This window comes from Gracilinanus agilis, chromosome 3 (genome assembly GCF_016433145.1).
Source record: "Gracilinanus agilis isolate LMUSP501 chromosome 3, AgileGrace, whole genome shotgun sequence".
Taxonomy (NCBI): Eukaryota; Metazoa; Chordata; class Mammalia; order Didelphimorphia; family Didelphidae; genus Gracilinanus; species Gracilinanus agilis.
The window spans coordinates 645,415,227-645,428,704 of record NC_058132.1 but is presented as its reverse complement, the minus strand read 5'-3'; the positions used below and the strand labels follow the sequence as shown (position 1 = coordinate 645,428,704).

General features: G+C 47.5%; 1 protein-coding gene across 1 annotated transcript in view; it reads right to left on the bottom strand.

The window, feature by feature from the left end:
- The window catches only part of P3H2 (prolyl 3-hydroxylase 2), a 142,577-nt gene extending 129,181 nt beyond the window's left edge, over window positions 1-13,396 (bottom strand). Inside the window, exon 1 of the mRNA XM_044670885.1 lies at window positions 12,752-13,396. Within this exon, the coding sequence (XP_044526820.1) occupies window positions 12,752-13,249 (498 nt within the window). The 5' untranslated portion in view covers window positions 13,250-13,396. The remainder of the gene's footprint in view (window positions 1-12,751) is intronic.
- Between the last annotated feature and the right edge of the window lie 82 nt (window positions 13,397-13,478).

The following is a 13,478-nucleotide window of genomic DNA, read 5'->3' as shown; positions in this document are numbered from 1 at the left end:
TTTCTTTCTTTCTTTCTTTCTTTCTTTCTTTCTTTCTTTCTTTCTTTCTTTCTTTCTTTCTTTCTTTCTTTCTTTCTTTCTTTCTTTCTTTCTTTCTTTTCCAGACCCCTTTGGCAATTTGGTGAATCCTATGGACACTTTGAAAATTAATGTTTTTAAATAAATTAAATAAAATAGGATTGCAAAGAAAACTGATCCTATTGAATATTATCTATTTATACATATATGTATGTGCATAAATAGTAACACAGACACATATACATTTTCTATGGATCAATCTATCAACTTATTTAAATAACCAAATCCATGGGCACCAAGTTAAGAATCTTTGCTCTACAGTATTCTCATCTGTCAAATGAAGGAACTGGATGAGATGGCTTCCAGGTTGCCATCTAGCTCTAAACTTATGATATTTAAAATATTTATCAAGCAATGAATATGTACAAAGCACTAGGGCAGTGATGGGCAAACTAAGGCCTGAGGGCCAGATGTGGCCCCCTGAAATGTTCTAACTAGCCTTGGACATTATTCCTAATCTGACAAATACAATGAGTAGATACAATACAATTAAACTTTGAAAGAGTTGCCTTAGAAACAGACTGACAGAGAAGCATTTCCTTTCCTTTGACCCCCTCTTTAAAATGTTTGCCCATAACTGCACTAGAGTATTGTACTAAGTAAAAGATATAATGAAGGTATAATATAAAATAAATGCTGTCAATATCTAGGTAAGGCAATACGAGGGAATTTGATGAGGAAGAGTTAGCTCCTGAGGAGCTGTCATGATCAGTGCAGGTTTCTTGTTTCTTTTTTATCTTTTTTAAAAAACAATATTTTTCCCAATTACATGTAAAATAATTTTTCACATTTTCTTTTTTAAATTGTGAGTTCCAAATTTTCCCTTCTTCCCACCTTCCCTCTCTGGCTCTCTCCTTCCTCTCTCTTCTCTTAGGGCAGGATTCTGGTAGGAGGGAGCAACTGAACAGACCTTTGAGAGAAGACATATATTTCATGAGATGGAAGTGAAGAGGGAGGACCTTCCAGGCATGAGGAACAGCTTGGGCAAAGACCCAGAAAAGGGAGGTAGATTTTCCAGTTGGGAGGACAGTGAGCACATTAGTTTCAGTGGAAATGCAAGGGTAGAAAGAGGAATAATGAACAACGAGGCTGCAAAGGCAGGAAACTGACTGTGGAATGATGGGAATTGTCTAGTGTGCCACTGTCCTTAGGCATTGTCTAGATAGAAATTATTTCCAAACGTTTCCAAATTTATTTTGTTTTTAGCAAAATTCACAGTTTAAAAATCTGGATTTATCCACCAAATATCAGCCCCAAAGTGCCCAATCAGCACAGGGCAATGGGAAAATCAGTGGCTCAAGCACTCTTTTTATCTAAAAGTGGATTCATTGTCACCACCCAAGCGTTCCCCTCTCTTCATAATCTTTCCTGGTCTCTTCAAAGGTTTCCATTCTCCAGGCTGCCCAGATTAGAATGCCCCTCCCTTTGGGCTCTTCCTTCACCCTCCCCACCATACTAGAGCAGTCAGGCATCCTGTCCTTTCTTTTTTTTTTTTTTTTTTTTTTTTTTTTTTTTTTTTTTTTTTTTTTTTAACCCCTTAACTTCTGTGTATTGGCTCCTTGGTGGAAGACTGGTAAGGGTAGGCCATGGGGGTCAAGTGACTTGTCCAGGGTCACACAGCTGGGAAGTGTCTGAGGCCAGATTTGAACCGAGGACCTCCCGTCTCTAGGCCTGACTCTCCATCCACTGAGCTACCCAGCTGCCCCCTATCCTATCCTTTCACATCAGCCCTCCCACTTCTTTCCTCTGCTTTCTCTTTGCCCTGGCACTACCCTAGTTGAAACTCATATTGGACTAACTGAGGCTCAGCTTCTAGACTAAAGAACTAGTCAGTGTTGCTGAAAATTCCCTTTCTTTGGAAAGTCTCTGCTTGCGTTTTTCAGTAGAACTGAGTGAATCTCTCTCCATGAACCTCTTTTCCACTTGGCTCAATAGACTTGGCATCATAAGCCTTTGGGCTTCTTTTAGTCCAGGCTGGCAGATGGCACCCAAACTCCGCAACAGCCCAGCGTCCTGGAGAAATGGTCGCGTAAAAGCATGAGGTCTAAAGAAGGAGCTTTAAATTGAGAGATAAACATGTAAATCACTGCACATTAAAATTGGAATCCACTTAAGCAAAGAAGTACTTTGCAGGAGGAACTTGACTTAAACATCGAACAGGGATGACACATCAACCTCAGCTGGGCAGGGCTGAGAGGCAGGAGAGCTGCATAGACATGTACAGATGGGAAATCAGGACAAAGGTGGGAGCCACAACTTTCTGGGAAGGGACCTGGAGGCAGGCAGAACCGAAAGACTGAGGCATCTGACCCAGAGTCCCAGGGGAGTCTTCCCGATGGGTCCTGTGAAACAGCTGGCTAATAAGAGCAGGTTCTCCCTGAGTCTCCCAGCCCCCATCAAGAGTGAGAGTGGGAAGAGGTGGGAAGGACCAGACACAGAAAGACCAGCAGGCCACAGGAACTCCTCCCATAGCAAAGGAAGACTCAGTCTGTTGAGCCAAGGGGGACTGATTCTGAGTTGAGTGCATCTGTTTTATTTATTTATTTTTTAAACCCTTAATTTCTGTGTATTGGCTCCTTGGTGGAAGAGTGGTAAGGGTGGGCAAGTGACTTGCCCAGGGTCACACAGCTGGGAAGTGTCTGAGGACAGATTTGAACCCAGGACCTCCCTTCTCTAGGCCTGACTTTCAATCCACTGAGCTACCCAGCTGCCTCTTTGAGTGCATCTTGCAGGAGGACTCTAGGAAAACTCAGGTCTATACTTCCCCACCTTCCAGGCTGATTCTCCCTCTGAGTTCTCCCCCTTTTCCAGATTAAGCTAAACACCACTAATGGAACATTCTTCCTAATCCATGGCTCTTTACATCAGGTCACTCCTCTCCTCAAAAACCTTAGATACTTCCCTATTGGCTTTGAAGACTTTTGCACTCCAGATTCGAACCTAGATTTCCTCAAAAGGTCAGGTGGTTCAGTGGACCCAGCATTATGGAATCAAGAAAACCTCGGCTCACATCCTGCCACCAAAGCTTATTACTTGTATGACATGGAAAAATCACGTAAACGCTCTGGACTTCAGTTTCCCCATTTATGAAATGGCGATAAGGACCGTCTATATCATTGTCTATATCATCACATGTCATTGTGAAGCTCAGATGAAATAACATATTAAAGAAGGAAGAGGGAACAGAGCACTTATTACACATTAATTATGCGTCAGACACTGTGCTAAGTACTTCACAATGATTTGTAAGTCGTCACAATTCTGCAAGGTAGGTGCTATCATCATCCCCATTTTACAGCTGAGGAAGGTGAGGCAAATGGAGGCTTAATTATATGCCTGGGGTCACAAAGTCAGTATATGTCTAAAGTTGAATTTGAACTCAAGTCTTCCAGATGCCAGGCCTAGGACACTATCCACTGTACCACCTGGCTGCCTTAAATGAAGAAAGCACTTTGCAAACATGAAAGCCCCGAGTATTAAATGTTAGATCCTGATTCTCCCAGCATTCCTCTGGAAGAATCTCATTACTTTTCTGGAATTCATATTCTCTACTTTGTGCAATATATGTGGCTTTGCTCACACCATTCCTTCAAGCCTAAAATACATTCCCTAAGCCTGTGGCCACTGGAAGACATTGTTCTCATTTGCCCATTTGCCAGCGGAAGTCTTTGGATGCCCGGCATGGACATCTTCCCTCCCTCACTGGCAAGTTTGAGGCTCGTGGGTTACCCTCAACCTGCTTTAGCCGATGTCCTAAAATGGTTTTCCACATTACAGCTCCTTGGAGCTACACGTGAGAGGTGGGCAAAAGGTAGACACCAAAAGTGGATGAGCAACTCCGAAATGCTCTCAGCAAGCCATCACACCCGAGGTTCTAGGCTCATCCCTGGACATGCCCTTCGAATGGTTTTTATTATCAAGAAGTTTTCCTCTGCTATTTGCAGATGAGCTTCTTCCAAACTTCCACCTCTGCCTCACTAAAAGGGTCATCCATGAACTTCAAACCAAGATCTGAAGTAGGAAGCAGAGTCCTGGATTCTAGTGTTCCACAGGACATGACTTGGGTCAAACCACTCAACCTCTCTGAGACCCAGTTATTTCCTTTGCTGTTTATTTTAAAACCCTTAACTTCTATGTACTGGCTCCTTGGTGGAAGAGTGGTGAGGGTGGGCAATGGGGGTCAAGTGACTTGCCCAGGGTCACACAGCTGGGAAGTGTCTGAGGCCGGATTTGAACCTAGGACCTCCCGTCTCTAGGCCTGACTCTCACTCCTCTGAGCTACCCAGCTGCCCCTATTTCCTTTGGGAAATGGGGCTAATGACAGCTTATAAAAGCCTGAAGCAGGAGGACGTCAGGGAGGTGTCTTGAGTTTATAAGTCTAAGAAATCCAAAATGCTTGAGTTGTCTTGAAGGAAATCAAGTATCCCGAAAGCCAGAGATTGGGAGCAAGCATGTTCCTGGCGTAGGTACAGAAAAATGGTCCCCAGATAGGAGATTCCAATAAGGAGATTCTATAATCCTGATATCAGTTCTTTCTCATTTCAATTTGATTTTGTTAACACGTCCATACAACTCTGTGGAGCTCATCTCTTAATAAATGAAGGAATATTACAGGTCAGTGTTTTTTTTTTTTTAATTGGAGCTGTAGGTTATTGAGAAGGAAAGAGGCACTTTGCTAATGTAAAGTTATTTTTTTTAAACCCTTAACTTCTGTGTATTGGCTCCTTGGTGGAAGAGTGGTCAGGGTGGGCCATGGGGGTCAAGTGACTTGCCCAGGGTCATACAGCTGGGAAGTGTCTGAGGCCAGACTTGAACCCAGGACCTCCCGTCTCTAGCCCTGACCCTCAATCCTCTGAGCTACCCAGCTGCCCCCTATTTTTCTATTTTAAATATAACATTTAAAAACCATGCACAAGGAAATCAATCACTCTCTTTCTCAACTGCTCCCATCAAAGTAAACCTGGGGCATCTCCATGCAAGCCTCTGAACGTCTCTCTGCCCATTTGCTCATCAATAAAAGTGACCGGGCAGGAGAAGGTAGTCTCCCAGGCTTCCTTCCCTCTATAACCCTTGGCCCATAATCTGACATGCATTTAGAAGTAGCTGAGAATGACACCCTCTCCACACCAAGAATTCTACTTAAGGGAGGAAACGGATAACTCTTGCAGTGGAAAGTGTAGAGCAAGAGAGGGGAGCCTGACGTACTCCAGAAATAACAACAAACAGAACTCCCTCAAAATAGCTGGTCCAGGCTATTAAATCAAAGAAGTAGGGGTGAATGGGACCTTGACTTCATGGCTCAATTAATCCAATATCTTTACTGGGGCCCAGACAAGGTCAAAACTCATTATTTCCTGCTTTCCTGTAGGAGTTAAGGGGTGATTGAGTTCGGGGTCCCCCCCTGCCCCTGTATAGATCACGTGAGCCTGAGAGTTTCCCACTCAGATGTCAATGGGTTCCCAGATCTAGAAAGTGAATGAAATGAGCCACATTTCAGAGGAAGAGGAAGAAAGTATCCAGAATCGTTTCTTCTCAAAATCGAAACTCCACATTTCACCGAGAGCTCCAACAACACAATGGACTGCGGGACAACAAGATAAATGGAGAGCTGCGGTCTGTCCTTATGAAGTTGGGGGCAGGAGGTCAAGGTCAGGGAGCCTGGTCAGTGGCTTCATCTCATTCCATTTCCTTTGGAATCCGCCAAAGGAAAACAAAGACCACTTGGAAAAAGGCAGCCTGTAGGAGAAAGTGCCCAAAGGGAAACAAACAAGCAGCCACTTTCTTTTTCAGGAGCTGAGAACAGTGGAAAGGGAAAGCGCTCTGCTGGATGCCCTGGAGAGACAGTAGCCATATAAGAGAGGAAAAAAACCTTCTCAACTGGGGCTCTCTCAGTCATTTCAGGACTCCAGGAAGGCCCAGGGCACACAGAAGAGCATCCTGAAGCCTGATTTGAAAACATGCGAGTTATAGAAATGACAGAAATATGGAAATCCATCGAATCGGAAATTCCCAAAGAACAAAATAGAGACAAGTTCCTAGGTTCAAATCCGGCCTCAGACACTTCCCAGCTGTGTGACCCTGGGCAAGTCACTTGACCCCCATGGCCCACCCTGACCACTCTTCCACCAAGGAGCCAATACACAGAAGTTAAGGGTTAAAAAAAAAAGATTTAAAAAATAGAGACAAGTAAAGAAACGCAAATGAAACAGAAAGTGAGCAGTGGTGGGGACTGCAGCAAAATTCATTCAATCCAATATTTGAAGGGTTTGTAGTTGGCGGGGAATACTCCCAGCACCTGAGCATTAACATTCTTTCCAGTTCAATTCAAATCAATAAAAAAGGGAGACTCTCTCCCCTCAAGAAGCTTACACTCCAGGTGGGGTGGGGTAGGGACACAACATGGAGACCCCTGAGCAAGCTCCAGGGGAGTTTAGGCAGAAAAGAATACAGACACCGGCTGGATAATGAGAAGCTTCATGTAGTGGGATGGGGGGAAGGTACTCCTAGGCAGATCTTTGAAGGACATCAGGAATTCCAAGAGGCAAAGGTACAAAAGAAATCTGTCCTAGGCATGGGGGATGTCAGCAAGAAAGGAGATGGCACAACTGGCATGGAGAACAGCTACCGTGTGCATGCTTGTGTGTGTGTGTGTGTGTGTGTGTGTGAGAGAGAGAGAGAGAGAGAGAGAGAGAGAGAGAAAGAGAGAGAAAGAGACAGAGACAGAGACAGAGACAGAGACAGAGACAGAGACACACACACATTTCTGGAAAAAACCTCGTTTGGTTACAATATATAATCTTTGTGATGTATTGTTGTAGTCTCCTGGCACATTTTGTTTAGGATTTTTGCATCTGTATTTCTTTTTTTTTTTTAAACATTTTTTTAAACCCTTAACTTCGGTGTATTGGCTTTTAGGTGGAAGATTGGTAAGGGTGGGCCATGGGGGTCAAGTGACTTGCCCAGGGTCACACAGTTAGGAAGTGTCTCAGGCCTCCTGTCTCTAGGCCTGACTCTCAATCCACTGAGCTACCCAGTTGCCCTCACATGTGTATTCCTTAATGAGATTGGTCTAGAATTTTCTTTCAGTTTTTGCTCTTTCTGGTTTAGTGATCAGAACCATATTTACTTCATAAAAGGAGTTTGGCAAAACTCATTATTCCCTGTTATTTTAAACAATTTACTTAATATTGGGATTAGCTGATCTTTGCATGTTTGATAGAATTCACTTGGGAATCTACCTGGTCCAGAGTAGGGCCTCTTAACAGATAAGATTAGCCTTGGGATCAGGAGTCATTCTGCTCCTGGCTACGGCATTTACTAGCTGTGGGACCCAGAGGAAGGCGACTAACTTCTCTGAGCCTTAAATGTCCTCAGATATAACAAGGGGCATCTCTGAACTTCGTCTCATGCTGTAGCCAGTAAATGGTCAGATTTTCTGCAGACTTTAAGGTGTTGTCTTCCTATTAGTCATTATTCTAAGGCGCATCACCATTAAAAGGCAAGTCTCTCCTCGTCTCCCACTTCCCGGCTTCCCATCTGCTCTGCACTATCTGCTTATGTGTCCATCTTTTCTTTGGAGAGGTGCCCTCTGGCTCCCATTAAGGACCAGCTCCCTGTTTACTCTCTGGATGGCTTCCCTGGCCATGTGGGGACAGATATCTGGCCCTTCGCACTGACACCACTCCATGAATCACTGCTGCTGAAAATGGCCGTCCCTAGGGGGCATCGCACTTGCACCACCTTGTCTGCAGGTCAGCAACCACTATTCCAGGGTCACCTGCGACACCCAGGAGGTAAAGCCAAGGAATCTTTCATCTGCATTTGCCTGCAATGCGTTAGCTCTTGAAAAATAGAGCCGTGAATCAGCGGCAGCCACAATGTTGGCAGTGAGCGAGCCCTACCTTCTGCAACAAGTCTTTGTGGATCCCTCTTCATGCTAAGAGCCTCCGCTGCCATTCTCTCTCATTTAGCCTGTTTGGAGCTTGTTTGTGCCATGTTGTCTGCTTTTGACTTCCCCCATTAGGCTGGGAGCTCCTTGAGAGCAGGGACTGCCTCGTGCCCTCCTCTGTAGCCCTGCCTGGCACCTAGCGAAGTGCTGACTGACTGACTGCTTACACAGATGAGTTCAGGGCGGTTTATACTGTTCAGGCTCAGATTCTAGCTTGGGCATTATTAGGGCTATTGGACGGGAACCTCAAAATCACACTAGGATGGCTGATGGGTGGAGGGCACCATGGCTTGTCTCTATCAAATGCTCCTTCCTGTCCTTGGCAGAAAAGTGTTGGGGTGTGGGTGTGGGTGTATCTGGGGAGGGAGGAGGAGAGTCAAAGAGTCTCTGACACTCTATTGGTCTGTCTGTCTGTCTGTCTATCTATCTCTTTCTTTTGTACTTTCTGTCTGTCTTCTTTGTATTTTCTTTTCTTTTCTTTTCTTTTCTTTTCTTTTCTTTTCTTTTCTTTTCTTTTCTTTTCTTTACCCTCACCTTCCATCTTAGAATCAATACTGTGTAATGGCTCCAAGGAAGAAGAGTGGTCAGGGCTAGACAATGGGGATCAAGTGACTTGCCCAGGGTCACACAGCTGGGAAGTGTCTGAGGCCAGATTTGAACCCAGGACCTCCCGTCTCTAGGCCTGGCTCTCAATCCACTGAGCCACCCAGCTTCCCCACTTCTTTGTATTTTCTAACTCATGTAGATCTTGCTTTCCTTCTACCACATAGCCACACAGTAGAACCTAAGTTCCTTCAAGGCAGGGACCACTTCATATATATATATACATATATAAATATATACATATATTTGGTATATTTGGTTCTTACAGCCCCAGAATCAAAGGCAAACACTGCTTCCCTCACTAAGGATTTACCCAAACTCTAAGATGGCAGCATGCTTTCTCTTCCACCTGGGGGGTGGGGGATAGGAAGAGGCATTAATATTTATATAACACTTATTATTAGGATATCCCATGTAGGGCACTGTGTGCTTTACAAATATTATCTCTTTTGATTCTCACAATGTTATCATTATTCTAATATAGTTGAAGAAACTGGGGTAAAGAGCTGAAATGACTTGCCTAGGGTCACATAGTAAATATCTGAAGCTGCCTTTGAATTTAGGTTTTCTTTATTGTGGGGCAGCTAGGAGACACTATGGATACAGCCTCAGGCCCAGAGTCAGGAGAATCTGACTGAGTTCAAATCTAGCTTCAAAAACTTACTAGCAGGGGACAGCTAGGTGGTTCAATGGATTGAGAGCAGGCCTAGAGCTCAGACTTCCTGGGTTCCAATCTGACCTCACACACTTCCTAGCTTTGTGACCTTGGGCAACTCACTTAACCCCCATTGCCTAGACTTTACTGCTCTTCTGCTTTGGAATCAAAACACAATTTTGATTCTAAGACAGAAAATAAAGGTTTAAAAAATAAAAAGAAATTTACTAGCTGTGTGACCCTGAACAAGTCACTTAACACAATTGACCTCAGTATCCTCATCTATAAAATGAGCTAGAGAAGGAAATGGCAAACCACTCTAGTATTTTTGCTAAGAAAATCCCAAATGGAGTCACAAAAAGTAGAACGTGATTGAACAAGAACAACTCCCTTACTCCATCCTCTTTGCTACCGAGCTCATTGACCTAAAGACCGTCACTGGGGCCAGCCATTCTGTACTCACATCACCAATTTCATTAAACATTCCATTTTGATATCCAGATGAACAAGATTGAAATAAGAGGTTTCGAGTTCAGATCCAAAGCAACACCAAGACAAAAAAATTGGGAAGACGATTGAAAGGGTGTTTCCTCTTTTCATACTTCAATCCAGAATATCAAAATACAGACACTTGGGGCGGTGTGTGTGTGTGTGTGTGGGGGGGGGGGGTGAGTTTTCCCCAGGCACATTCCAGGCTTTTTTCTAGGCAGCACAAAAACGATTGGCAGAGTCGCCAGGCTTTCCCCTCCCAGCACCAAAGCTAAAACTGAATTTCATGGCAACCCAGATGAGCCTCTTCTGGTCTCCTGAGGGTCTGACGATTTCAGGCAGAGAAAGACTTCCTCCTCCACTGTGGATACTGAAACAAGGTCTATGTTATGTTCCAGCAACTAGGAATGAGTCACCTTCAGCCAGGGGAAGCCCACTGCCAGAGAGCTACTGGCCCAGGTGTTTATGTCTCCTCAAAGGGTAATCTGCTGGTGAGAGCCACAAGAAAGGGGACGAAGATACCCCAAGGGTGGAGCCAGTTGGTTCCTCTGAAATCGATCTCCCTGGCTTCCCCACCCCATTCCAACCATAAACTCCGGCTCAATTAGTAGCTTTGAGAAGCAAGGATTGAGGTGGTGAGCTTTCCATCCAGACACTGGCTGTTTCATCAAGTACATAAATCCACAATTTTCATGAAAGAGCTTCTTAAAACGGAGTTGACTCACCAGACCACACCTAAGGGAGTGCTCCCACTGAGGTGCCCGATATGGCCATATTTAACTCAGTGCCTCCTTTTTGGCTGCTCCAAACTTGTGATTTCATCAAGTTGGAGGGATCCCCGAGTGCACATTCTCTCCAGCAATGCTGATTCAGTCACTGTTCAGTCATTTACAACCTAAGAGGATTACTTGGGAGCTCTGGGAGATCTGGGTGACTTGGGTGTCACAGGGTCCGCTTATGTTTGAAGCCGAGCTTCAGCTCAGAGCTTCTGGATTCCACGGCTGATGCTTTTATTCATGGTGCGGTGTGCTCTCTTCCTAGCATCTTGAAATAGGAGAAATCTCCCAGAAAACCTCTCTCCCCCTGGTGGCTACCCCTTCCCCACCCCCTATGAATAATAGCCAGTGATTTCCATCTGGGCTTTCCCTTCTCACTCTAAGTCGCATGAAGGAGAGAGTGATGGAAACCAGAGGTGAAAGCCTGCTCCCTCTCTGGGGGGCCAGCTGATCTCCAAAGCCTGAAGCAGCTTATTTATAGAACCGAAGCAAAACATAGTTAGGACACCTCCTCCCTGTGATTTATTTTTTCGGAGACTCAGCACTAATATGCTTTACTTTCTCCTGACCCGAGAGCAAACACTATATCTGGAAAGTATTATTTACCAGCCTCCCTATCACAGGACTTCTCTGGGACAAGAGCCACCCCTCCTCTGCGGAGGAGACACTGGAGGCCTTAATGTTTCAGGCACTCAAAATCTCTTCTCCATTCAGCACGAACCGTATTTTTCTCGAAGATGCCCACAAAGTCCTGGCTTCCATTTAAAATAAAGCAGACTTCCTCTTAAGATTTCCCTCAGAGGGGCAGCTGGGTAGCTCAGTGGAGTGAGAGTCAGGCCTAGAGACGGGAGGTCCTGGGTTCAAAGCCGGCCTCAGCCACTTCCCAGCTGTGTGACCCTGGGCAAGTCACTTGACCCCCATTGCCCACCCTTACCAATCTTCCGCCTATGAGACAATACACCGAAGTACAAGGGTTTAAAAAAAAAAAAATTTCCCTCAGACAGTCACGTCAAAGACTCAACTTAGAAGAAGTAAGTCAGCCTGACGCAGAGACTCCTAGAGATCTCCAGGGGCTCCAGAAGTCGTCCCCATCCCCACCCCTGGCTCATTTCTTGTCCATCCCGGGCAGTTACTATCCTGGCCTGGTGAGGGATCAAATGAGTGAATCTTCCTACCTGAGCCAGGGCTCCATCCAGCTTTCATTTAATCATTCGAAAGCCCAACTCCTCCTTGTCCTAATCTCCACCAAGAGGGCTGTAAATCCTCAGCAGGGACGGCGGTTCCGGAGGGGCGCTCGCTGTACGGAGCTCCCATTTGGGCAGTGAGGGATGGAAGCATCTGCAGGGGATTTATCAGCCCCCCAGACTTGAGCATCTGGAGGATAACTGAGAGGCTGACAGCCTCGGCACGGCCTTGCTCCAGGGAGCAGCTGCTCCATGAGAAAAGTTGCTTTTTACAAGGGAAAAGGGGGGGTGGAGGGGGGAGTCAGGGCATTCCGAGCCCCGGGCTGTAACCTAACACCCGAGAACTCGGATCCCTCAAATTCCCTTCGGCGGGGCTCCCCGGGTTTGCAAGCGGGTGGATGTGCGAAGCTTTGGGAACAGATACGATGGTGATCTGGCTAGAAGCTGCTGCCAGCTTCGGCCAGGATGCATTAAAAAGAAAGAAACAGCAGGGAAAGCTCAGCCCTCCGCACCTAAGCAGACGGGATCCAAGTCCATGCTGGCCCTCGTCTCGTTTCTCTCATTCGGGAGGGAGAGATGGGAGCCTTCCTAGGACTCTCCTAGAACTGGTCAAACCTCAGGCAGGGAAACCCCTTCGCCCTGCTGTCCCCTGGCTTCCCTCCACTCAAATGCTTCTCTTCAAGGCCACCCCCAGCCCACCCCCACCCGCCGCCCGGAAACTTTTCCCCGGGAGGAGGACAGAACTGGGGCCGGGTCAGTTCAGAGCAGTCAGTTCTCTCCGCGGGCACCGGGATGAGGCGCCTGGGTGGAAGGGCTTGGGGGAGGCGTAAAGGAGGAAGTTGGGGAGGGGGACCTTTCACAAACAAGAACCGGGGACAAAGCGGGAAAAGGCAGGAACCTCGGGACGGAGGGAGCTAGTCTCGGTGGCAAAGGAGGGCAGCCCCAGCTAAAGAGGCCGGCAAGGGAAGTGGAAAAGGTAAGGCAAGACAAGGGAGCGCGCTGGCCCGGGGGGCCGTACCTGGCTGTAGGCCTGCTGGAGATAGCTGTAGGGCATCCTCCTCTGGAAATCTCGGCTCACGTCTGCTGGGCTTCGGCTCACGAACCCGGAGCTAGCCGTGCGGGGGTGCCCGTCGGAGGCACCGGACTCATCCTCTTGCTCGCAGCGGCGCACGCAGCGAGCCCGCTCCAGCAGGGCGCGCAAGAAGCGTAGCTCCCAAGCCGGGCCGCCGCCGCGCGCCGATCCCAGGGGCGCTCGGGCCCCGCACTCCAGGCGGCAGCGCAGCCGCTCCTCCCGCAGTCGTCGGCGGCTGCTCAGCGCCTGCTCCAGGTAACGCACGGCTGCTGGAAAGTCCCCGTCGGAGAACGCCTCGACGCCGCGGTTGTAGAGCAGCTCGAAGGGCTGCAAAGCTCCCTGTTTGCCCGCCGCCTGCACCAAGCCCCCCAGCAGCAGCAGCGCCAGCAGTAGTAGCAGCAGTAGTCCAGCCCACGGGCTCCTGTGGTGGCCGCCGCCCCGCATCCTCCTGCTTCCGCGGCCCCGCAGCTCCTGGACGCCAGCCCTGGGACGGCTACGCTCCCCGCTGGCCGCTTCCCCGCACGCACGCTGCAGCGGCTCCTGCTCCGCTCTCAGCCCAGGCTGCAGCTGCCGGCTGGTGTGACTCCCTCCTGGCTCCCTCCGGACTGACGGACAGACTGATGGAGTGGAGTGAGCCCACGTGGGCTGCAGAGAAAGAGGGGGGGGGGTAGAG